The 26866-nt window shown below is 43.1% G+C and overlaps 1 protein-coding gene across 2 annotated transcripts in view; it reads right to left on the minus strand.

The window, feature by feature from the left end:
* scarb2c (scavenger receptor class B, member 2c) overlaps window positions 1-26866 on the minus strand; it is a 95426-nt gene that overhangs the window by 23504 nt on the left and 45056 nt on the right. For both annotated transcript variants that reach the window (XM_085964247.1, XM_085964240.1), the window contains exons 7-9: window positions 23600-23778; window positions 19850-19968; window positions 17097-17170 (exon numbers count right to left, since the gene is read on the minus strand). In XM_085964247.1, coding sequence (XP_085820373.1) covers window positions 17097-17170; window positions 19850-19968; window positions 23600-23778 — 372 coding nt within the window. The remainder of the gene's footprint in view (window positions 1-17096; window positions 17171-19849; window positions 19969-23599; window positions 23779-26866) is intronic.

The raw sequence follows: 26866 nt of genomic DNA on the forward strand, positions 1-26866 counted from the left end.
CTGGATTGCACGCTCACATTTTAGTATCTGAAATGAGGTTTTGAAGTGCCATCCATAACACTACCAAGGTGGTGAATTGTTGTCAGTATTACATAAATCTGCCAACATGTCTGATTTTTCACATTAAATTCATTCACTTCCAGGTGGCTAGGCATTGCAGGTATTTTTAGTATCAGTGCAGTATAATTCTTAGTAATTACATTGGTTTTGAAGACACAGTTCAGTCGCCTAGACCTCCATAGAGATCTGCAGAATCATTTACAAAGCCACATCATACATGCATTGTACTTTGGGTAGTTTGTATCTTTATACATAAGAACGTAAGAAATAAGAGCAGGAGTAGGCCATACGGCCCCTCGAGCCTGCTCCGCCATTCAATAAGATCATGGCTGATCATCGACCTCAACTTCACTTTTCCGCCCAATCTCCATATCCCTGGATTCCCCTAGAGTCCAAAAATCTATCTATCTCAGCCTTGAATATACTCAAAGACTCAGCATTCACAGCCCTCTGGGGCAGAGAATTCTAAAGATTCACCACCCTCAGTGGAGAAATTCCTCCTCATCTCGGTCTTAAATGGCCTACCCCTTATCCTGAGACTATGCCCCCTAGTTCTAGACACTCCAGCCAGGGGAAAACAACCTCTCAGCATCTACCCTGTCATCCCCTTCAGAATCTTGTATGTTTCAATGAGATCACCTCTCATTCTTCTAAACTCCAGAGAGTATAGGCCCATTCTACACAATCTCTCATCATAGGACAGCCCTCTCATCCCAGGAATCAATCTAGTGAACCTTCCTTGCACCATCTCCAAGGCAAGTATATCCTTCCTTAGATAAGGAGACCAAAACTATGCACAGTACTCCAGGTGTGGTCTCACCAAGGCCCTGTACAATTGTAGCAAGACTTCCTTACTCTTATTCTTACCTTTACTCTTATACTCCAACCCCCTTCTTCTCTTAGAACCCCTTGCAATAAAAACTAACATGCTATTTTCCTTCCTTATTGCTTGCTGTACCTGCATGCTAGCTTTCTGTATTTCTTGTACGAGGACACCCAAATCTCTCTGAACACCAACATTTGAAAGTTTCTCACCATTTAAAAAATATTCGTTTTTTCTATTCTTCCTACCAAAGTGAATAACCTCATTTCCCTACATTATACTCCATCTGCCACCTTACTGCACACTCACTTAACCTGTCTATATCCCTTTGCAGACTCTGTGTTCTTGCTGTCTGCCCCCAATCTCCATTAGAAGATAATTAAATCTGTTTTACTCTGTGGAACTTTAAACACCCTTCGTGCAAGTAACCATGGCATGTCTAAATCCAGGAGGCGTGTGTATTGATTTGTATGTGGGTTCAATTACGACACATTCATGAAAGAGATGTCTTTTTATCTAAAGTATGTTCAACTCAGTTAACAGCATTACAGGAGACACCATCTTAGAGATCCATCTAAAACGAAACTAAAACTAAACTGCTTGTCTCTCACATGCCCTCTGCTGGTCAGGCATAAATAATCAAACAGGCAAATATGCTGGTAAGGCATCATAATCAAACAGGCAAATACCATCACTATTTGCTGATATCATTACATCTCCCTTTCTTAAAACAAAAGTATTTTACTTTTATCTAACTACATGTTTTCTTTGTATTACTCTGCATTTTAACTGTAACAATTAATGAACTTACATTATCATTATCAAGGTTAGTTAACCTTGTTTTGTGTGTTCACATGAAATATGTAAATACACTAGAACTTGGAGAGAATAAGATAACATTACTTCCTTCTATAACAATAGTCCTTAAACTTGTTCAATGAGTCTCTCAGGAGGCTTCACGCGTCTTGAGGATTTTCTGATTGATTGTCCTTGAATCGGAGTTGTTGCCTCAGATGATGATTTCTCAGCTGTGTGATCAGGTTGTTCAACAGTATCAGTCTTTTGACTTGCTGTGGCTGGTCCCATGAGAAGATCTCGACAATTTCTTCGCAGAACAGCACCCTCATCTGTCTGAATGGTGTATGATCTTGGTTGAACTTCACTCAGGACAGTTCCCTTCTGAGTCCATATGTTTGTTTTGTCTTTGAACCTTACTTGGTCACCAGTGTGGAGTTCAGGTAGGTTTTGTGTTCCTCTGTCATAGTAGTACTTTTGCTTTTCTTTCTGTTGTTCTTTGAACTTCCTCACTTTCTCCCCCTCTTTTGTTTTCAGGAGGTTCTTCGGGATGGGTAGGTTTGACCTTAGCAGACGTCCCATAAGGAGTTGGGCTGGTGACATACCACACTCTAGCGGCGTTGTGCGGTATACAAGCATGCTCTGGTAGAAGTCAGTTCCACTGTCTTTTGCCTTGTACATCAGTCTTTTCACTGTCTGGACCGATTTTTCCACCAGTCCATTGGACTGTGGAAAGTGAGGACTTGACGTTGTGTGGACAAAGTCCCACTCTTTGGCAAAGTGTCGGAAACTTGCATTGTAAAACTGGGGTCCGTTGTCTGTGAAGACCTCGCTTGCCACGCCATGCCTGGAGAATATGGCTTTCATACATGTTATCACAGCATCTGCAGTGGTGGTGTACAGTCTACAAACCTCTGGATACAGGGAGTAATAGTCTGTGACTACAAGATAGTCCTTCCCTTGACATACGAATAGGTCAGCGCCTACCTTCTGGTAAGGTCTGTCTGGCGCTGGGTGTGGCTTTAGTGGTTCTACCGGATTGCTTGCTCGCTATTTCAGGCATATTGTGCAGTTTGACACCTCATTTGTCACATCTTGGTTGATTCGTGGCCAGTACATCACCTCTCGTGCTCTTTTCTTACACTTTTCGATTCCCAGATGTCCATGGATCCTTTTTAGCATCTCTTTTCTCAGACTCTTTGGGGTAACTATTTTACTTCCTTTGTAGATGATGTCTTCGACCAGTGATAGTTCCGCCCTGCAGTTCCAGTACTCTGCCATGTCAGGTGAGCAGTCTTGCTTCATGTTGGGCCATCCATCCAAGATGCTTTTCCTCAGTCATCTCAGTGTTTCATCTTTGTTTGTCTCAGTCTTTATGAGCTCCATTTTTGCATCTGCTATGGGCAGTGCACTTGTGATCATGTCCACGTAGGCGTTCACTTTTTCATCCATTTTGGTGTTTGCGGGCTCACTTGGGTCAACAGCTCTGGACAACGTGTCTGCTGTATACATCAGCTTACCCGGGGTGTACGCAACATTCAGTGTATAGCGTTGCAGCCTGATCATTTTTTGTATTCTAAGCGGACAGCTATTTAGTGGCTTTTGGAACAATGCAATCAAGGGCTTATGGTCAGTCTCTACACTGATTGCTTGTCCTGACACAAACTGGTGAAATCTTTCACAGGCGTATGTGATGCTGAGCAGCTCCTTTTCTATTTGAGCATATCGCGTCTCCGCGTCTGTCATTGAGCGCAATGCATATGCAATAGGTTGCCAGTAGTCATATTTTTGCAGAAGAACGGCACCGAGCCCACTCTGTGATGCATCTGATGATATCTTGATGGGTCTCGCTGGGTCATAAAACCTCAGAACTGGTTCCTCTGTGAGCAGTTTCTTTAGATCGCTCCATGACTTCTCATGCTCATGATTCCATTCCCATTCTATGTTCTTTTCAGTTAGTCTTCTCAGTGGCGCCATCTTTTCTGAGAGGTTGGATATGAATTTACCCATGTAGTTGATCATTCCATTAAACCTCTGCACGTCTTTTTTGCATTGTGGCTTTGGCATATTCTCAATGGCGGACACCTTTCTGGGATCTGGTCTGATGCCCTCACTGCTAAGGATATCTCCCATGAATGTCAGTTCTGTCACCCCGAGCTGGCATTTCTCTCTATTCAGCTTCAGGTTTGTTTTCCTTGTTGCTTCCAGCAATTTTTTCAGTCTCTCGTCATGCTCAGTTCTCGTGGTTCCCCATACTATGATGTCATCCATTGATGTATCAACTCCCTCCAGGTGCTCATAGATCATATGGATAGTTTTGTGATACACTTCAGGAGCTGAGGCAATGCCAAATGGTAACCTTAGGAATCTGTATCTGCCAAATGGACTGTTGAACGTGCACAGTCTTGAACTTGCCTCGTCCAATTTCATCTGCCAAAATCCTGATGATGCATCTAACTTGCTGAAATACTTTGCATTTGCAAACTGTGACATGATTTCCTCACGTGTAGGAAGCTTGAAGTGCTCTCTCTTTATTGCTCTGTTTAGATCTCTTGGATCCAGGCAAATTCTGAGCTTTCCATTCTTTTTGTCCACAACGACGAGGGAACTCACCCACTCAGTTGGCTCATCTATCTTCCGAATCACATTCAGGCTTTCCATCTTGTCCAACTCTGCCTTCAGTTGCTTTTGAAGAGCAAACGGAACTTTTCTGCATGGATGTATGACCGTTGGCATACTTTTATCTACTCTGATCGTGTGTTCTCCTGGAAGGCAGCCTAGACCCTGAAATAGGTCGTTGTACTCTTTCATGAGTTCATCATAGACTGTCTCTCCTTCGCTTTCCACAACGAGGACTCTCTTTACCAGGTTCAGTCTCTCGCAGGCTATTAAACCTAGTATGGCTTGCACATCCTTTGGCACCACGATTAATGCTAGCGTGTGCTCTCTGTCCTTGTGTGTCGCTTTGACAATGCATCTTCCTTTCACTGGTACATCAGTACCTGAGTATCCTGTCACTTTCACTTTTATTCCATGTATCTTTGGTCTGGGTCTAATTTTCTTAAAATCAGTCTCTGATATCACATTAACTTGTGCTCCAGTATCCAATTTAAATGGAATGTGTATGTCATTCACTTTTAGTGTCAACGTCCAGTCTCGTTTTTCTTTTTTGTTTTCAGACACAACATCTACATAGAACTCCTCTATCTCGCTTTCATCTACTGCATGGACCTTGCTTTGTTGCGCTTGGTTCTTACAGCAACAGGCATTATGGTTGTTTTTGTTGCAACTATTGCATGTTTTACCATATGCTGGACACTTTTTTGGTGGATGCTGTGTACCGCATCGACTACATGGCTTTCGATTGTCCCTTTCATTTTTGTTCGCTGGCCACGCCTCTTTTTTCACATTGGCGCTCTTTTTGTTAAACGGTTTGTATCCGTTCTCTCTCACTGCATCCACGTTGCAGCTACTGTCACTGAACAGCTCCTTTGCCTGCGACTTCACAGTCTCTGTAGCCCTACAGTGCTATGGCTTTTCCCAGGTCTAGATCTTGCTCTCTTAGCAGTCTTTCCCTTAGACCATTATCTGGAATACCACACACCAGTCTGTCTTTTATCAGCGAGTCTGTCAGTCCCCCAAATTCACATGTTTTGCTTCGGTTTCTCAGTTCAGTCACATACTGATCAATAGTCTCTCCCGTTTTCTGTACACATGTGAAAAATCTGTGCCTCTCAAACGTCACGTTACGTTTAGGTATGCAGTAGGCCTCAAACTGTTCCATTATTTTATCCAACTTCATTTTGTCTCCATCAGCAGCGAATGTGAAGTTATTATACACCTCCAGCGCTTCATCATCCACGACATGCAAGAACACTGACGCTTTCATTTTATCACTTTTCTCGTCAGCTCCGATTGCTGCTAAATACAACTCCAAACGTTGTTTGAATCTCCTCCAATTTTCAGCCACATTACCTGTCAACTGAAGCTTCGCCGGTGGGTGTAATCCTACCATTTTTCACTTCGTTAGCTATTCTCCAATGGTAAGTAATGATGTTCTCTTTTGGTTTGCTAATATGTGGAGAGCTGATTTAACTTCAGATTTTTCCTCTTCATCTCTTTCAATCACTTCTGACACCATGTATTGATTTGTATGTGGGTTCAATTACGACACATTCATGAAAGAGATGTCTTTTTATCTAAAGTATGTTCAACTCAGTTAACAGCATTACAGGAGACACCATCTTAGAGATCCATCTAAAACGAAACTAAAACTAAACTGCTTGTCTCTCACATGCCCTCTGCTGGTCAGGCATAAATAATCAAACAGGCAAATATGCTGGTAAGGCATCATAATCAAACAGGCAAATACCATCACTATTTGCTGATATCATTACAGAGTGAACGTTTATTTCATTGGAATGAAAGTGCCCTTGGATCATGTTTGGTTTTTAAACAGGTGACATTTTGTCTTTAAACTATTTCATTTTGTGCTTTTTCTCAGTGAAACAAATGAAAGAGGACTTTGTACTTGTCAATATTTTTGTTATAACAGATTTTGTATGACCAGGTCATTATGGACAATTCATCCCTTAAAATCTCCTTTGTTGCTACACTTGACAAATTATCAGGTTCCATTGACTTGTTAAAGAAAAAAAAACCACAGAAAGACTCTCTTAGGATAAAATTCACTTAATTTTAAAAACAATGTAATTGCTGGAAAATGTGGGAACTCAGTCCTGCCAACACAAAGCCTTTTTCGTACAATGCCTCTGCATGGCTAACAAAGGTGACTTCTGTGGGGTTCACCTCTCATCTCTGCCACCTGTGCACAATCTTATTCAGTCAAGTGTGAACTTCTGATTTACATTAGTGCTAAATATAAATTTCCAATGCCATAGCTGTAAACACGAGAGTGCGCAACTTTTTAATTATATTTAGAGTAGCAGTCAGCTTTGAACTGTCCAGTTTCTATTAGCTGAATGTAAAAGTATTGATAGGCCACTGTTCAAAGGCCAAGTTAAGAGTTGGAACTGCAAAATGGTATGCTCGCAATCTATGAACCTGGTATCTCTGCTATTAGGAGGCTGGGGTCAGACTGCATGTGTGTAAAGATATTAATTGCCCAAAATACAGTGCTACTGCTCTGTGATAGGACATGGTAAATGATTCTGTAGATCTCTAGTCTCTATTAGAAGACTGGACTGTGTCTTAGTAGGCGGAAATGTGGAGTTGAGGTCGAAGATCAGCCATGATCTTACTGAATGGCGAAACAAGCTCGAGGGGCCATATGGCCTACTCCTGTGCCTAATTCTTATGTTTCTTAATAACTCCATTTATTGCTAAGGGAATTATGCTGCACTGATAATAAAAATACTTGCAACTCCTAGCATCTTGGAACTAATGTAATTAATGTAAAAACCAGACATATTGACAGATTGATACAGTTCAGAGGATAATCCACCCTCTCGAGTGATCCTATGGATGGCACTTAATTAATACATTTTAATCTATGAAATTAGGTTTTCATGAGGTGAAACAAGCCACTTAGTTGCATCAAACTGCTACAAACACTGACTACAGCAGTTCACAAACAACCACCATCAACTTCTCAAAGTAATAATTGCAGCCTCGTCAACAACTTTCACAACCCAAGAATGAATTTTTAAAAACCTAGGACCAGTTTAAATCCATGTTCCTATTAATTTACATGCATGATGTGTTTCTGATACCAATTGATCTTGGTGTTCTGATTTAGGATTTTTCCTATCAGCAAAGCATCACTGCTAAAAACAGTTGGTAATTTCCTTCACAGCACCAGGGCCCAGGCAGTGGCAGTTCCTCCAGAATACTAGGGCCCAGGCAGTGGCAGTTCCTCCACAGCACCAGGGCCCAGGCAGTGGCAGTATACCAGACCCAAGCAGTTCCTTGAGAGCACCAGGCCCCAGGCACTGACAATAACAAATAATAAAAAGGTAAAACTCAAACAAAAAACAAGTAATTAAATCACAATTTCTCTAGCTACAGACATAGCCAAGAACAGTTAATACTGTGCTATGGGTTCTGGTTAGACACCCGAATTTGTTGTAGAGCAGGATGTGCCACCAGAATTGTTACATTGCCAGCTCCATGGAGCTCTCTCTGAACTTCAACCTGTCCTGGCATCTAAGGCAAGTATGGAGAAATTATTCGTCATTCATTCAGTCACAAAACTAGTTAATTCCACAGGATTTGACAAATGTTTAAATTCATATATTAAAAAATTAAAGAGATGGGAGGGGCTGAGGAGAAAGAAGAAAGAAAATTAAAGAGTGGCATTTAAAAAAATGAAGGAAAGAAAAATTTGGAAGGTTTCTTTGTTGTGACAGAATTAGATTTTAAAAGTTTTATTCTTAAGCATCAAAATGAACTCTCTGCCGCCCCCACCCATCACTACCCCAGGCAAATTCTGGGGAAGGGTGGGTAAAGCCCCTCAGTGTCAAATTCAAAATGTTTTCCCTCAATTAGAAACACCTCCACAGTCTCATCCCTGCCCGACTCTGCAGACTCCTGACTCTACATGCCTGTGCATACCAACCAATCTTCTGACTGTCCTCCTTTGCATTCCTCCCCTCCACTATCAATGGCAGAGCCTTCAGCTACCTCAAAAATACTCTTCCCAAATCCCTGTCTTGCTATTTCCTGCACCTCCTACAAAAAGCCTTTTATTCAAGAAAAATTCTCTTTGACCATATCTTTGGGCACATTCCCCAACTCTATACCCACCACTACATAAAAACATAGGAACAGGAGTAGGCCATTTAGACCCTCGAGTCTGTTTCACTATTCAAGTAGATATTGGCTGATCTGTATCTTAACTCCATCTACCCGCCCTGGTTCCGTAACCCTTAATGCCCAACAAAAATCTATCAATCTCAGTTTTGAAATTTTCAATTGACCTAGCCTCAACAGCTTTTTGGGAGAGTTTTCCAGATTTCCAGTACCCTTAGGCTGGAATTTCTCTTACCTTAGCGGGTCGGGTGCAGCCAGTGTCCGTGGCGGATCCCGACCCCGCTGCTGGCTCCATCCCGCTGTACAGAATAAACTTACCTTAATGGGGCCTATTAAGCCCACCCAGTTAGTTACCCGGCCCAATTAGATGGAGCAGGTCTGGTGATGTCACTCATGACATGTTTTAAGCTGGGATCCCTAAAGGGACCCTGGCCACATTAAATTTTAAATTCATTCAATCTAACAGTGGGTATTGAATCTTTACTGTACAATCATAATAAAAGTTATGAGTGACAAAAAAATATTTAAATAAAATTAAGTAATATGATGCCATCTACAAATACGATCAGGAACATAATTTAAAAAGTACATTAATTGGGAAGTTATTGGTGCTTTAGTTGCAAATCTATAGGCTTTTGTATCAGTAACTGGTACAAATAAAAGGTGTGTGTGTATATAGGTAACACATAAAATTAAGCAGCTTTTAAATGTAATTGTAAAGGAGTGGATTTACAATCTTATGCAAGTTCAGCGGAAGAGCTGCGGAATCCCTGACAAACAGCGCAAGTGGTGCTTACAATGTGTTCCTGGGATTTCTGCAGCTCTTCCGTTGAAGTTAACATTGGACAAGTGAGAGAACCTCTGCAGAAATTCACCCTAAAGTCTCAGACTGAAATTAAATTGGTCATATTCAGGACTGAAAGCAAATTGAACCAGTGGAATGAGTGATGAGAATATAAGAACATAAGAAATAGGAGCAGGAGTAGGCCACTCGGCCCCTCGAGCCTGCTCTGCCATTCCATAAGATCATGGCTGATCATCTACCTCAACTCCACCTTCCTGCCCGATCCCCATATCCTTGATTCCCTTAATATCCAAAAATCTATCATTCTCTGTCTTAAATATACTCAACCACTGAGCATCTATAGCCCTCTGGGGTAGAGAATTCCAAAGATTCACCACCCTCAGAAGAAATTTCACCTCATCTCAATCTTAAATGGCCAACCCCTTATTCTGAGACTGTGACCCCTGGTTCTAGACTCCCCAGCCAGGGGAAACATCCAACCTGCATCAACCCGGTCAAGCTTGTAAGAATTTTATATGTTTCAATGAGATGACCTCTTATTCTTCTAAATGCTAAAGAATATAGGCCTAGTCTACTCAATCTCTCGGTTACAGTGGAGTCAGAGTCATAGGGGGAGAAATTGGGTATGTAGCGCCACCTATTAGCGCCTAAAGAGGGCAGTCAGTGGCTGTAGCGCCACTGGCCGCGCCGCCCGCGATATTCAGCGGGGGCGCTAATGGTGGCGTTAGCCTGTTACGCTGCGCCGCCACCGATGAAATCATCGGTGTGTGAAGCGCCCCATTAGGTAGCGAACGCCGCTGTAGCGCCATTCGCTACCCGCACCCGGTTCACAGGGCCTTGCTGTGCCGGCAGTGGCGCAAGTTAAGGTGGAGGTGCGGGGCGGCCGCCTGCCAGCACCTCCGTCCCCGGCCTCCTGACCCCCCCCACCCCCTCGCGGCATTGCCGGCTATTTCCCCGAGAGCCCGGCACTTCTCCTCGGTGCCGGGCTCTCTTGCCGGCACTCGCGTTCGGGGATCGCGCCTTTGCAGGCCCCGCCCCCTTAACAATGGGAGGAAGGCCTGCAGTACCGCAGCGTGCCGTGCCGCAGCGTGTGGCGCTGCGGCACGTTGCGCTGCGACATTCCATTTCAGCGCCCAAGAGGGATGCGGAGCACCTCGAGCCTCGCCCCGTCTCCCTCTAGGGGCACTGAAACTGAATTTCTGGCATTTGTTAATGCTCCGAACGCTGCGCAAAAATCAGCGCCCAGGCGAACTTGGCGCCTCAACCCAATTTCTAGGCCATAGAGTCATAACAGCACAGAAGGAGGCCATTCGGCCCATCGAGTCTGTGCCGGCTCTCTGGAGAGCAATCCAGTCAGTCCCATTCCCCCGCTCTATCCCCGTAGCCCTGCAAGTTTACTTCCCTCAAGTGCCTATCCAGTCTCCCCTTGAAAACATTGAGGGTTTCTGCTTCCACCACATCCGTCGGCAGCGAGTTCCAGGTCCTCACCACTTGCTGCGTAAAAAAGTTTTCCCTCACATCCCCCCCTGCATCTGTGTCCCGTAGTCCTTGTACCATCAACTAGTGGGAACAGCCTTTCCCCATCTAGCCTATCCAAACCTTCATAATCTTGTACACCTCTATCAAATCACCCCTCAACCTCCTTTGCTCTAATGAAAACTAATCCAGCTTCTCCAACCTCTCCTTGTGACTAAGATACCCCATCCCCGGAACCATTCTGGTAAATCTCCTCTGCACCCTCTCAAGGGTCTTCACATCCTTCCTAAAGTGTGGTGACCAGAACTGGACACAATACTCCAGTTGTGGCCTAACCAGCGCTTTATAAAGGTTCAGCATAACTTCTCTACTTTTGTACTCAATACCTCTATTTATGAAGCCCAAGATCCCATATGCTTTGCAAACCACTCTCTCAATATGTCCTGCCACCTTCAGGGATCTATGCACAGGAACTCCCAGGTCCCTCTGTCCCGGCACACTCTTTAAAACTGTGCCATTAAGTGTATATTGCCTCTCCCCGTTCCTTCTGCCAAAATGCATCACCTCAGTTCTCTGTATTAAATTCCATCTGCCACTTGTCTGCCCATTGTGCTAGCCTTTCTATGTCCTGTTGTAGTCGATTGGTATCATCCTCACTGTTTGTTACACCCCCAAGTTTGGTGTCATCGTCAAATTTAGAAATTCTACTGTATTCCAATATCCAGGTAGTTTAAAAAAATGCAGTGGCCCCAGCACTGACCCTTGGGGAACACCACTGTCTACCATCCTCCAGTCTGAAAAACATCCATTTACCACAACTCGCTGTTTTCTGTCCTTATCCAAGCTGCCACTGACCCACCTATTCCATAAGCCTCAATTTTGTTAACCAGCCTTCTATGTGGTACTTTGTCAAATGCCTTCCTAAAGTCCATGTAGACACATTCATTGCATTCCCTTCATCAATCTTCCCTGTTACGTCATCAAAAAATTCAATTAGATTAATCAAACACGATCTGCCTTTTACAAATCCATGTTGGCTCTCCTTAATTAGCTTAAACCTCTCCAAGTGCCCAACTCTCCAAGTTGATGACTTGATTTAATGTGTAACTGGACAATCACAGTATACTGTGAGAAAAGCCTGACCAGAAACAACACAAAAATTTACTTAAATGATGTCATTTTTTTTTTTATAGTGCAGATCAATTCACTGCAATTACTGTTCAGTTGGAAGACAACAGCCAAGAATGGCCAGTAAAAAATTAACATTTATCAATAGCTTTTCAAGTAGAACAGAATCTCCATCAATCTGTTAGCTGATGTAATCAACATGTTTTTATTTTGGTTTGTTTTCTACGCTGTCAAGTAATCAGCTGGAACAATGGCCACAGAACTCACACCTCAGGTTGACAGACGTGGTTCCGGAGCTGTGTGAATTCCGTGGCCATGCAGGGGAATTTAAAAAGTAGGGGGAAAAATGCTCAAGTGCCTGTAAAGTATCTCAGTGATTTCAATTGGGTCCCCCGCTGCTGCAGGTCAGGTCGGCTCAATGCTGACAGATGCGGCTGTAGGAAAGGTACGTGGGAGCGAGTCGACAGCGGGTTCCTGAACCGCTGTAAAAAAAAACAACTTTCCGACCCGATACCGACTTGGAAAATTCAGCCCTTAGTGTTAGTTTTTCACTTATGAAGCACTCTGGGAAATATATTAAAAGACCCTATAAAAGTTGTTAATCCATCCAGAATGGACAATAAATTGGGGCCACAGGGGAAAGGTGCTCGTCGGGGCGTAGCAACGAGTGGCATGGGCAGTAGGATCAGAGATGGGTGGAATAGGCAGAGGAGCTTGGGTCCTGGGTAGTTGCTGGTTTGCAATGGAGACAAGAGCAAAGGTTATGCATTAAACAGTAGAAATCAGAAGCAGGTTACAAGGCCAAATAGTCTGACCATCCAAATCTGTTGAATAAGTTACAGGAGGCAGTAAAAAAAAAAGTCTAAAGAGAAAATTTACAATCTACATCAATGACTTATGTGAGGAGGCAGAGTATAATGTATACAAGTTATCCACTTTGGCATAAATAGAAAAGCAGAATATTTTTTAAATGGTGAGATTGGGAAATGTTGCAGTTTGTGAGAGCTTGTGGAGAGCATTTGTGATCCCAGACAACCACATCTGCAATAAGTGCCTGCATCTTGAGGAACCTCAGCTCAGTTTTTTAGCTGGAGTTTGAGGTGCAGACATTGCAGGGCATCAGGGAGGGGGAAAGAGTTACCTGGGCACTTTGATCCAGGAGACAGTCACACGCCTTAGGTTAGGTAGTGGTACAGGTCTGGTTAGTGCTCAGGGACAGGAGGGTGTGACTGCAACTCAGGCAGGTAAGAGGACCCCAGGTGCAGTGCTGGAGGAGCCTCAGCCTTTGCCCTTGTTCAACAGGTATGAGGTTCTTGCTGCTTGTGTGGATGAGCAGGCTGACCATGGCACCATAGTGCAGGAGGCCATTCAAGTGGGGGGAGTGAAAGGGAATATAGTTGTGGTAGGGGACAGTATAGTCACGGAGATAGATACTGTTCTCTGCAGCCACGACCGAGAGTTCCGAAGGTTGTGTTGCCTGCCCGGTGCCAGGGTTAAAGACATCTCCTCGCGGCTGGAGAAGAACTTGGAGTGGGAGGGGGAGGATCTAGTTTTCGTGGTCCATGTAGGAACCAACGACATAGGTAAAACTAGGAATGAGGTTCTGCCGAGGGAGTTTGAAGAGCTAGGATCCAATTTAAAAAGCAGAACCTCAAAGGTAATAATCTCTGGATTGTTACCTGAGCCACGCGCAAATTGGCATAGGGACAAACAAATTAGATGTTTAAATGTGTGGCTCAAAGAGCAGTGTGGGAGGAAAGGGTTTCAGTTCATGGGGCACTGGCACCAGTACTGGGGAAAGAGGGAGCTGTTCCATTGGGACGGGCTCCATTTAAACTGGGCTGGGACCAGTGTCCTGGCGAACTGAATAACTAGGGTAGTAGACAGGGCTTTAAACTAATGAAGGGGGGGGTAGGAGGATTCAGGAAAGAGCAAATTTAAAAGCAGCGAGAGAAGTGTCAAGGCTCTGGAGCAGAGTAGAGTTTCGGGTAAAAATAAGCAGAGGTCAGGAAGGGACAGAGAGAGTAACAAAGAAAATAAGGCATCAGTGACTAAGGTGACATCATGAAAAATAGAAATAAGTTAAAGCTAAAGGCACTATATCTGAATGCACGAAGCATTCGCAACAAAATAGATGAATTAATAGCGCAGATAGAAATGAACAGGTTTGATCTAATAGCCTTGACGGAGACATGGTTGCAAAGTGGCCAAGGTTGGGAACTAAATATTCCAGGATATTTAACTTTTAGAAGACATAGGCAAAATGGAAAAGGAGGAGGGATAATAAAGGATGGGATAAAGACACTAGAGAGAAAGGATCTTAGCTCTGAAAATCAAGTAGTAGAATCAGTTTCGGTGGAGCTAAGAAAAGCAAGGGGCAGAAAACAGTGGTGGGAGTTGTTTATAGGTTCCCAAACAGTAGTTGTAATGTAGGGCAGAGTATAAATCAGGAAATTAGAGGCACATGTAACAAGGGTAATACAGTAATCATGGAGGACTTTAATCTACAGATAGACTGGGCAAACCAAATTTGCAGTAATAGTGTGGAGGACGAATTCATGGAATGTATGCAAAATAGTTTTCTAGATCAGTATGTTGAGGAACCAACTAGGGAACAGGCTATTTTAGATCTAGTATTGTGCAATGAGAAAGGGTTAATCAATAACCTTGTATTAAAGGAGCCTTTAGGGAAGAGTGACAATAAGTTTGAAAGTGATTTAGTTAAATCCGAAACTAGGGTCTTAAATCTAAACAAAGCAGGTAGGTATGAGGGGCAAGTTGGCTAAGGTAGATTGGGAAACTGCATTAAAAGGTATGATGGTAGAGAAGCAATGGCTAGCATTTAAATAATTAATACATAATTTACAACAAATATACATTCTTTTAAGGCACAAAAACCCCACAGGAAAAGTGGTCCAACCATGGCTAACAACAGAAGTTAGATAGAATTAGGTCAAAGGAAGAGGCTTATAATGTTTCCAAAAAGAGTAGTACGCCTGAGGATTGGGAGGATTTTAGAATTCAGCAAAGGAGGGCCAAGAAATTGATAATGGGAAAATAGAATATGAGAGTAAACTAGCGAGAGACATAAAAACAGACTGTAAAAGCTTCTATAGGTATGTAAAAAGGAAAGGATTAGCAAAAGTAAATGTGGGTTCCTTACAGGCTGAGACAGAAGAAATTATAATGGGGAATAAGGAAATGGCAGAGAAATTTAACAAATACTTTGTGTCTGTCTTCATGGAAGAAGACGCAAAAAAATTCCTGGAAATAGTGGAGAACCAAGGCGAGAATGAGGAACTGAAAGAAATTAGTGTTAGCAATAAAATAGCACTGGAGAAATTAATGGGACTGAAAGCTGATAAATCCCCTGGATCTGATGGCCTACATCCTAGGGTTTTGAAAGAGGTGGCTAGAGAGATAGTAGATGCATTGGTTGTTGTTTTCCAAAATTCGATAGATTCTAGAACGGTTCCGGCGGATTGGTAGGCGGCAAATGTAACTCTACTATTTAAGAAAGGAGGGAGAGAGAGAGAGAGAGAGAGTAAAATGCTAGAATCTATTATTAAGGACGTGGTAACAGGGCACTTAGAAAATAATAATAGGATTGGGCAGATTCAACACGGATTTATGAAAGGGAAATCATGTTTGACAAATCTGTTTTCTGAGGTTGTAACTAGCAGAATAGATAAGGGGGAACCAGTGGATGTGGTGTATTTGGATTTTCAGAAGGCATTCGATAAGGTGCCACACAAGAGGTTATTAAACAAAATTAGGGCTCATGGGATTGGGGGTAATATACTAGCATGGATTGAGGATTGGTTAACGGACAGAAAACAGAGAATAGGAATAAACGGGTCATTTTCGGGTCGGCAGGCTGTAACTAGTGGGGTATCGCAAGGATCAGTGCTTGGGCCTCAGCTATTCACAATCTACATCAATGATTTGGATGAGGGGACCAAATGTAATATATCCAAGTTTGCTGATGATACAAAGCTGGGTAGGAATGTAAGTTGTGAAGAGGATGCAGAGGCTTCAAGGGGATATAGACAGGCTAAGAACATGGCAAATGGAATATAATGTGGAGAAATGTGAAGTTACCCACTTTGGTAGGAAAAATAGAAAAGCAGAGTATTTTTTAAATGGCAAGAGATTGGGAAATGTTGGTGTTCAGAGATACCTGGGTGTCCTTGTACAAGAATCACTGAAAGTTAACATACAGGTCCAGCAAGCAATTAGGAAAGCAAATGGTAGGTTGGCCTTTATTAAAAGAGGATTTGAGTATAAGAGTAAAGACGTCTTACTGCAATTATATAGGCCCTGGTGAGGCCACACCTGGAGTATTGTGTACAATTTTGGTCTCCTTACCTAAGGAAGGATATACTTGCCATAGAGGGAGTGCAACAAAGGTTCACCAGACTGGTTCCTGGGATGGGGGGATTGTCCTATGAGGAGTGATTGAGTAGACTAGGCCAATATTCACTAGAGTTTAGAAGAATGAGAGGTGATCTCATTGAAACGTACAGAATTCTTTGAGTGCTTGACAGGGTAGATGCAGGGAGGATGTTTCCCCTGGCTGGGGAGTCTAAAACCAGAGGGGGTCACAGTCTCAGAATAAGGGGTCGGCCATTTAGGATTGAGATGAGAAATTTCTTCACTCAGAGGGTGGTGAATCTTTGGAATTCTCTACCCCAGAGGGCTGTGGAGGCTCAGTCGCGAGTATATTCAAGACAGAGATCGATAGATTTTTGAATACGAAAGGAATCAAGGATATGGGGATAGTGCAGGAAGGTGGAGATGAGGTAAAAGATCCAACCATGATCTTATTAAATGGCGGAGCAGGTTCAAATGACCTACTGTTGCTCCTATTTCTTATGATCTTATGTTCTTAAAATGGTCTCAAAATGAGTTTCTATTTTTCCAATGTTTTGTGATCAAATTAATGAAGAGAAAATCTTCCAAACACAGGTCACAATAACATTTTATGGAAACACAGCCTTTCCCTCATGTATTGATATTAAAAATTTATGAGATAAACCAAAAGCTGGTTTCAAAACTGTTAGGAATCATAAATGGCTTTCAGAGGTGCAAATCCTCTATTAATGCAATTTTTGACAAAACATAAAAGCACTACATTTTAAATAAATGTAATTTTAATGATGTTTCCAAGAACAGTATTATCCCCAAAACCCTCCTCACCAAGCACTGGTGTTACACAATATTTTAAAATCTACTTACTGAAATCCCTCTATTTGCTCAACGTAAACATTGATCTGAACTCGTTTTGCTGCCCTCACGAGGAGTCCTGTAAGCTAAACAGTAAAATAAGTCAGTACAGACAGGTGTGCCCTTGTGTATTTAGACAGTAATGCAATTTAAGTCTATTTTTTTCCTGTGTGCTGTTCACCAATCTATAATAAATTCCTTACGACTGTAGGCATGGATGCAAGTCGTCAGCGATTCTGAACCCAAGGTGAGTATCTAGTGGAAAAAACCCCAAAACGCAACATTCGATGTGAACAAAGTTGACTACTTTTATATATTTGTAGGGATCTTCTTCAGAAGCCTATACATTTTCCAATTCATCCTGGCGCCCCCACCCCTCCCGACCCCAGGCAAATTCTGAAACAAACACTATGGCAATTTCAGCCAAGGGGGTTTCCCTGCAGCTCCATGATACCCGGCACTGCTGAAATCAGTCTGTTGAAGTAATCCAATCCAGCAATGTATAGCTTCAAATAGAAGATTGAAGGGACAAGTGTTTCCCAGTAGAGTTATTGCTTTTAAAAGTGACGATAAATGTATTTTATATTGTTGGTTATTTTACTTCAGCTAATTTGCAGAATGTCCTTGTAGAACATGCCATTCCCATCCAACTTTATAAGTCATTCATTAAGAGGTACAAGGGAGGCACCCAGAGTGATTTGCTCAAATATTCTTTCTAGTGGGGAAACAGTGTATACAAAGCTTGCTGTGCAGGGCATTTTACAACTTCTTAAATGCAATTGCCTTATCGCTAGAACATCAAGATTTATTAAGAATGAGACCACACTTTTTTAAACAATCACACACCTTGCACCATTAATTACTTCTAGATCTGTTAGAAACTACTAGAGTGACATGTAGTGGTGCCAAACTGATATGATTAAAATGGGAAGGAAAGATTACATCCACAATTGAGTACTCTGAAAGTAATAAAAAATAATGGTGAAACTGAGCGCCCACAGTCACATTGTTGCTCATGAGCAACAGTGAGTCTGGGAACCAGAAAATGTTTGTAGTGCTCCCAATATACGAAGCAGTGGGTGGATCTTTATTTACAAAATAAAGTAACATTTTGTTACTTAGAAACAAAGGCCTTAAAGTCCACGAACATGGACGGAGAGAGACTTGCTCGGACTTTGGGTGGGCAGAGGAAAGGAGGAGGGAGGGGCAGTTAGTGCCAGGTGGTGTTCCTAAGGATCAGTGCTTTTCAACAAATAGATTTGGGTCTATCTGCCTCGTGTAGCATTACTCACAAGTCAGCGATATACTTTTATAACAATAGGGGTGTTATGCCTCATTAATTCAGACCTACTTTTGTCAGTGAAATTGGATCAATACTTAGTTTTTAAACCAGTGTTTTGGGAGATCAGATTCCACGGTGCCCCGTTTTTCTGTGAAAACCTCAAACAAGGACCAATATGTTCCTTTACCTACATAAACAAGTTGAATCTTTTACTGTAAAAACAAAGTGCAACAATACCAGGAGGGTGATAGGGAAGATTTAATTGGACTTAGGTACCTGTTGCAGAGCATAGAGGGGGGGCTGGTTCCTGTAAATCACCTCAACTGGGATAGGGCTTCAGTAGAATGGTGGCGCAGGTGTTGAGATTGTCACAGGGCATGGTTCTTGAGTTTAACAGTACTAAGGTGGTCCAAAAGTTGTGTGTGTTGTTTTGGGGGGCGGGGGAGTGTTTAGCTCACTGGGGTGGGGTAGCACTTGTTGGTGGGTATGCAAGACCCCCAACCACCGGGTCTTACATACCCACCTGCCTCAGTTATTTCTCAAAACCCACTGCTCCCCAACACAAGATAGGTTCAGTTTTCACTTCCCTGTCCAACCTTCTGCTTGTGCCATTATCTTCCTAAAGTGTGCACCAGAGCCAACTGCCCACCTGGTGAGCGGTCAGGAATAGAACAGCAGAAATGACAGGGGGATGTGGTCCAGCAGAGGCAGGCTGTGAAGAGACCATATTCCATCTCCTCCCCTGTAACCCTTTCAACCTGTACCTCCTCTTTCCCTCTCCAACCCATCATAGTCCCAACTTCAAAACATGTATATTTATATCGTAGTTGTCAACTGTATACACCAACAACATTGTTTCAAAACAAGCCACCAATAACAGAATGCGATGTTCTAGCCTCTACAGCCCTAGCAGCACTAAAATAAATTAAAAGAACATTCTAAATAAATAGAGGCAAACTAAAGAACTAACCCAGCTTTAAATGGATATTAAAATTGCAACCATCCAGTCATACTCTGGAAAATACTTAAAAACATAGATTGCAGTTCCAACAATTACCAGTAGATGGCATGAGATCGTTACTATGCCATATCAAAAAATGCAACAAACTAAGTTATTGAATCTTCTGCCTTAAGGATTGTCCTCCTTCAATAAATGTGATTACAAGTCATTTAAGATAGCACAAAATGCCAAGGAAATGTCTCATCCATTTTTATTTTAAAGTTATAGTTCTTAGGTTACAATATATATATTAATATACATTCATTGTGCACCATATACAAGGTACAACGCCATAGTGAGTGATCGCTGAAGTGAAGCTTAGCTTGCAAAGGACACTGGGAAACAGTGACTGTGCTGATGTGTACTGTAGCACTTATCTTTGTGCAATGGACTTTGGTTTTGCTGTATGAGTTGCTATATTCAGGTGATGAGGCACATGCCTTATCCTTATTTTTCATTTTTAAGTGAATTACATTTACTTACAGGATTTATGTCCAGAAAAGTTTCATGATTCGCCTTGTCTGGATGCATTCCTGCGATATCATCAATATATTTTTGATCTGCCTGGTAAAAGTGTGGAGAAGAAATAATAATAGGAGCACCTATTGTATCAAAAGAAAAAAAACTTCAGTTGTTTGAGAGGGCCAGTATTGCACTCTGTAAATAAGGCGACGTTGGTTTAAATTGAAACTATACTGTGCAATGAATGCATGCAAATATTAAACTTACGCACACTAGCGGAGGAAAGAATTTTTTTTAGGGCTGGTTATATTCACTAATAGTAAATGGTGATCTGCCACAGTAACAAATAAAATTAGATATCTAGGAGCAGAGAAACAGACACCACCACAAATATTGTCTTTGTGTCAGCTTGGCCCAGCAGTAGCACTCTCGCCTCCAAGTCAAATCGAGAGTTCATCCCCCACTCTAGGTACTTGAGCACATATTCCTGACTGACCAGCTATGATGTTAAACTGAGGTCCAGTCTGCCTGCTCGAGTGGATGTAAAAGATCCTATGGCATTATTCGAAGAAGAGGAGCAGGATGGTTCTCCCAGTGTCCGGGCCAACAATTATCCCTCAAATCAATCAACACCTTCAAAATAAACAAAGCAACTGGTCATTTTAGAAACAATAACCAAGGACAAAATTATCACTCACTTGGACAAGTGTGGATTAATTAAGTAAAGCTAGCACGGATTTGTTAAAGGCAAATCATGTTTAACCAACTTGATCGAGTTTTTTGATGAGTTAACAGAGAGGGTTGATGAGGGCAATGCGGTTGATGTAGTGTACATGGACTTCCAAAAGGCATTCGACAAAGTGCCACATAATAGGCTTGCCAGCAAAGTTGAAGCCCATGGAATAAAAGGGACAGTGGCAGTATGGATACAAAATTGGCTAAGTGACAGGAAACAGAGTAGTGGTGAATGGTTGTTTTTCGGACTGGAGGAAGGTATACGGTGGTGTTCCCCAGGGGTCGGTACTAGGACCACTGCTTTTCTTAATATATATCAATGACTTGGATGTGGGTGTACAGGATACAATTTCAAAATTTGCAGATGACACAAAACTTGGTAGTCAACAGTGAAGAGGAGTGATCGACTTCAGGAAGACAGACAGGCTGGTGGAATGGATGGGCACGTGGCAGATGAAATTTAATGCAGAAAAGTGCAAAGTGATACATTTTGGCAGAAAGAATGAGGAGAGGCAATATAAACTAAAGGGTACAATCCTAAAGGGGGTGCATGAACAGAGAGACCTGGGGGTATATGTGCACAAATCGCTGAAGGTGGCAGGGCAGGTTGAGAAAGTAGTTAAAAAGCATACGGGATCCTGGGCTTCATGAATCGAGGTATCGAGTACAAAAGCGTGGAAGTTATGATGAACCTTTATAAAACACTGGTTCGGCCTCAACTGGAATATTGTGTCCAATTCTGGGCACCGCACTTTAGGAAGGATGTGAAGGCCTTAGAGAGGGTGCAGAAAAGATTTACAAGAATGATTCCAGGGATGAGGGACTTCAGTTACGTGGATAGACTGGAGAATCTGGGGTTGTTCTCCTTAGGGCAGAGAAGATTGAGAGGAGATTTGATAGCGGTGTTCAAAATCATGAGCGGTCTGGACAGAGTAGATAGAAAGAAACTGTTCCAATTGGCAGAAGGGTTGAGAATCAGATTTAAGGTGATTGGCAAAAGAACCAAAGGCAACATAAGAAAAAACGTTTTTACGCAGCGAGTGGTTAGGATCTGGAATGCACTGCCTGAAAGGGTGGTGGAGATAGATTCAATCGTGGCTTTCAAAAGGGAGTTAGATAAGTACCTGAAGGAAAGAAATTTGCAGGGCTACGGGGAAAGGGAGAGGGAGTGGGACTAGCTGAAGTGCTCTTGCAGAGAGCTGGCACGAGCTCGACAGGCCGAATGGCCTTCTTCCGTGCTTTAACCATTCTATGATTTATCTAACTACTACTTGTGAGATCTTGCTGTGCACAAATTAGCTGCCATGTTTGCCTACAAAACAGAGACTGCACTTCAAAAACCATTAATTGGTCGTGGAGCTCTTTGGAACATCCCAAGAACAAGACAGACACAGTATAAATGCTAATTATTTTTCTGTACAGCACACACATACAAAATGCTGAATGCCCTCAGTTATTTGCAAAATAAAAACCAGCTGGCTTTCAGTAGAATTATTAAAAACGCAACATCCTGTGAGCTTCAAATGCCAACTATGAGATCTGCAAGTGCAGCCTCGATATGAGTCACCCGTCACTTCCAATTCCCTGTCGCAATCCCACTCTGACCTCCGAAACAGTATAGAAGGCCAAGGATAATGAAACTCAACGCAAGCTCGAGGAAGAGGCAGTCTGCAACCCTAATAATTTCAGACTAATAATAAAGTAATAATTTCAGACCTCAACCCCAGCTCCCACTTTGTCTTCAGCAGGAGGCGCTGGCGATGTAGAACAGGTTTGCCACAATGGTGGGGTATGACTGAAATGGGTTGGTGTGAAGAACCTCAGTCAGAACACAGTGCTGGCAAGGTTGGCATTGACCTGATCTTTCCTCCCTTCTACCAGGCTCTGGGCCGCTGGCGCCTGCTCAGATTTGCGAGTTTTACATACTTCTATTTCGATGTGCCTCATCTGCCACCTCTTTCAGCTATGCACATGTTCTCTGTCATCTAAGCATCTTCTTATTCCTTTGATTTTTTTCATCGTGCCTCCCGTTATCTCGTGCTTATCTATCCCTTCTCCAGTTTTCCACTAAAGCACCTTACAGGTCATTTTGTGCACGCACGTACGTTTGGATGCTGCATGTCCTCCCTACCCCTTTGTCTGTTACTCTCTTAAAATGCTGTTCATCTGTTCTTTTCTCCGGTTCTGAGGGAGGGTCCACATCAGAAACAGCTACTTCTCTGTTCTCCCAATAGTTGCTGCCTGCCCGGCTGAGTGTTTTCAACATTTTTTGTTTTTGTTGTTTCAGATTTCCAGCATCTGCAGTATTTTGCTTTTCGTTCCAATTATGAGGTATAGCTACAAAGAATTATACAAACATTGCCTTATTTCCAGTAGCAATTTCAAAGAAGGAAATTGGAACACAAGTGCTAATTTCAAAGAAAGATTTGCATTTACATAGCACCTTTCACAACCTCAACACGTCCCAAAGTGCTTTACAGCCAAAATACTTTTCAAGTGTAGCAATTGTAATGTTATTTGCGCACAGCAAGGTCCCGCAAACAGCAATGAGATAATGACCAGCTAATTTTTTTTTTATTTTTTTATAAAAGTGATGTTGCTTGATGGATAAGTATTTGCCAGGACACCAGGGGAGAACACCCCTGCTTTGCTTCAAATAGTACCGTGGGATCTTTTACATCCACTTCAGGGGGCAGATGGGGCCTCGGTTTAACGTCTCATCCAAAAGACGGGCACCTCAGACAATGCAACACTCCCTCAGTACTGCACTGGAGTGTCAGCCTAGATCAATCTCAGTATCTAAAAACAGCAGTGCAGTCTACAGTAGATGACTGAACTGACTTCTATTCTGCTTGGTAACTTACTATTGGGAACATCAGAAGCAGGAATAATAAATGCTTAAAAGACTACAAATCTAAAAACCCTGCTGTTGTAATATTAGTTGACAAAAACTTTAATTTCATCTTGGAAGATCCAGAACTCCCCTCTTCGCCTACCCCACTATCATTTAACAACAGGTGACTTTAAGCCGGTTACCTTGCCTGCATGTGCTCACGTTCAGTACACCTGATCCCAGGCAGTTGCCGGCTGGAATACAGAAACCAGAATTTGCTGGGTTGTCAGAAACATTGGCAAAAATCTCACTTGGCAACACGAATCGAAAGACTGGTATCCCTTTGACACGAAGCTCCTGCTCAAAATTAGCATAGAGAGACCTGTTTTCAAAATAAAAAACCAGACACACATTTAAAAGCAGACATTATTACTGTTTTCAAAAGGAAAATGGACATCAAGGCAATGCAGAAACCAAAAATAAAAATCAACAGCTACACAATGGAACTAATGCTCCAATCATCGGGAAGCATCAAAACGCTCTGGCAATGGGCTCCCTCTCAATCCAAGTTACCTCTGACAAAATCTGAAGATGGCAGGAAATACAAACAGCATGTGCCAGTTGTTCAGTTGTTTGCCAAACATCTTTGTGTGATGGGAGCCTTCTAAACATTACAGCAATTATACTCGCTCCCCTTCTCCTGAAGTCATGAAGTCCTTGCTGTGGTGCAGTTCCACAGGTGCTGCAGGCTATTCACTGCAGATAGCGCCAAGCAGAGTCTGTTCTCATCCGATGTACGCACGGTCATCAGGAAAAGGACTTTCTCCTCCTTAACCAGAGGAATTTGGGCCAATTATAGCATCTCTCGATGCCTCCAATGAAATAAGCCAACTCAGCACAGGCTGGGTTGGAACTAGGACTTTCCTGGCCTGTATGCTCAAGACCATGTCCCGGAATTTACAGTCAGCAGCGAAGCAAAGGCATTCGCCGCTGGTCCCGACGTAAGCTTCACACAAAGATCTCGCGACTTCGGTCGAAAGGTTCGGCTTTTCCGACACGCAATTGAAATCAACGGCAATTAACAGGGATTCCCAGCGAAGAGCAGCTGCAACGTCAACAAGCTGTCTAAGCAGCCAATCAAAACGCAGAATTCTCAGACAGCGAACCAGGAAGTGGGTAAGCTCCTTTGATTCTAACTTTTTTTAAATGTTAGAGAGAGCAAAACAAAGATTGGGGCTCTCACACGGGGAAAAGACAAACTTGAAATAAAGATGAACAAACTTTAAAAATATTAACATTTTAAGTTGCTTAATTTTATTAAAAAGGAGGAATAAATTTGACACTCCACAAAATTAAAATTAGTTTTGCAGGGCCATAATGTTTGTTCAGCAGTCAATACGCAGTTAAAACCCCAGTTACACCTAATCCCTTTGGGTTTAACTTTTAAATGGGGTATTTAACAGCAGTATTACCACAGCAGAGCCAAAGTTTTCGGCAGTTTCCACTGTTTGAGAGATTTCACTGATTGCCGGCTCTGGGGAGGCGGGGGCACAGTGCAGCCTGTGGATGAGCCGGCTCTGGGGAGGCGGGGGCACAGTGCAGCCTGTGGGTGAGCCGGCTCTGGAGAGGCGGGGGCACAGTGCAGCCTGTGGATGAGCCGGCTCTGGGGAGGCGGGGGCACAGTGCAGCCTGTGGGTGAGCCGGCTCTGGGGAGGCGGGGGCACAGTGCAGCCTGTGGATGAGCCGGCTCTGGGGAGGCGGGGGCACAGTGCAGCCTGTGGATGAGCCGGCTCTGGGGAGGCGGGGGCACAGTGCAGCCTGTGGATGAGCCGGCTCTGGAGAGGCGGGGGCACAGTGCAGCCTGTGGATGAGCCGGCTCTGGAGAGGCGGGGGCACAGTGCAGCCTGTGGATGAGCCGGCTCTGGGGAGGCGGGGGCACAGTGCAGCCTGTGGATGAGCAGTGAATGACAGACTGCAACTGCAGGATTTCCGCGTTAGGCTGAGCACGTGCCAAATCCTGAAGTTGCGGTCAGTTTCAAAGGCGGAATGACGGCAAACTTGCCGTCATCAGGACCACAAATTCCGGGCCCATGAATATCCGAGACAATCAATCAGGGAACCCAGACAATAAATGCACTCAGGTAAAATTGTAATATAATTCCAAAGGACCTGAAGTACAAGCTACATGAATAATCAAACTCTTGCTTTCCTAACGGATTGGCAATCATCCAGAATTGCACACATTTCCAAATGTGCCCAAGGCCAGTTTAGTTCAAAGTCAATGTATTGGAAAATACTCCTTCCTGTTCGCCTTCCCCCATACCAATGAGCAAGACATGTTCCTCGTTAAAGTGGTCAGAAAGTATAAACAACAATTTGCATTTATATAGCGCCTTTAACGAAGTAAAACGTTCCCTCACGGCGCATTATCAAATCAATATACTAAAATATATTAAAGCATACAAGTTTGAAAACAGAAAATATTTTAACATGTTCTTAAAAGTAGTAAAATGGAGACAGATACGGCAAAGCAACAGTTCAAGTTGTGCAGACCTCTTCTTGGTGGGATGCACCAGTGGCTAAAAAGTGAGCGAAAAACTTCATTTTGAAGGAAGAGCTTTCCCAGCAGTGTCCCTTTCCAGCTGACAGTGCTTTGAAAGTTAAAAAAGGTTTTATTTTTCTTTTAAATTGCCGCCATTCCTGCCGGCACAAATGAAAGGTCCACAAGAGTGGCTGAGGTTGGCAACAGGATATCAGCATTCGGAGGATAAAGGTGGCCCTCAATCCATCAGCTGGAGTGTGAGTGTTAGACACTGAGGCAAAGCAGGTGAGCAGCAGATTGGCTGCACTCTGCCATGGTGAGTACCTGATGAATTAAGAGATTGGTTATTGGTGCTGCTGCAACACTGGTCAACTTCAGCTTTCTTTGCACCAGGAGGAGCCATAGATTCTTTTACAGAGATCCTGTGGTGGGGAAACTGGAGGGAAAGGTGGCTTCAGCTTGGTGTGTCAGATTTTCTTTTGTACTTTATCATGGTATTCACAAGCAATATGTGGGAAGAGAGGGGGTACAGAAAAGGGAAAATGAGGGAGAGAAAGTGACAAATATGCAAGAGAAAAAGAAACCTGTTCAAATCCCTCTATGGCCGCACCCCTCCCTATTTCTATATCCTCCTCCAGTCCTACAACCCTCGAGAGCTCAGCGTTCCTCCAATTCTGACCACTTGTGCATACGCCATACCCTTTGCCGCACCATTGGAGGCTGTGTCTTCAGCTGTGTAGGCCCTAAGCTCTGGAATTCCCTCCCTAAACCTCTCCGCCTCTCTTTCCTCCTTTTAATACGCTCCTTAAAACCTACCTCTTTGACCAAGCTTTTCGTCACCCATCCCAATATCTCCTCCTTTGGCTCGGTGTCAATATCTGTTTGATTACACTCTGGTGAAGCCCCTCGGGATGTTTTAACATGTTAA

Source organism: Somniosus microcephalus, chromosome 2 (assembly GCF_052327205.1).
Source record: "Somniosus microcephalus isolate GS21.2 chromosome 2, FLI_Smic_1.0, whole genome shotgun sequence".
Lineage (NCBI taxonomy): Eukaryota > Metazoa > Chordata > Chondrichthyes > Squaliformes > Somniosidae > Somniosus > Somniosus microcephalus.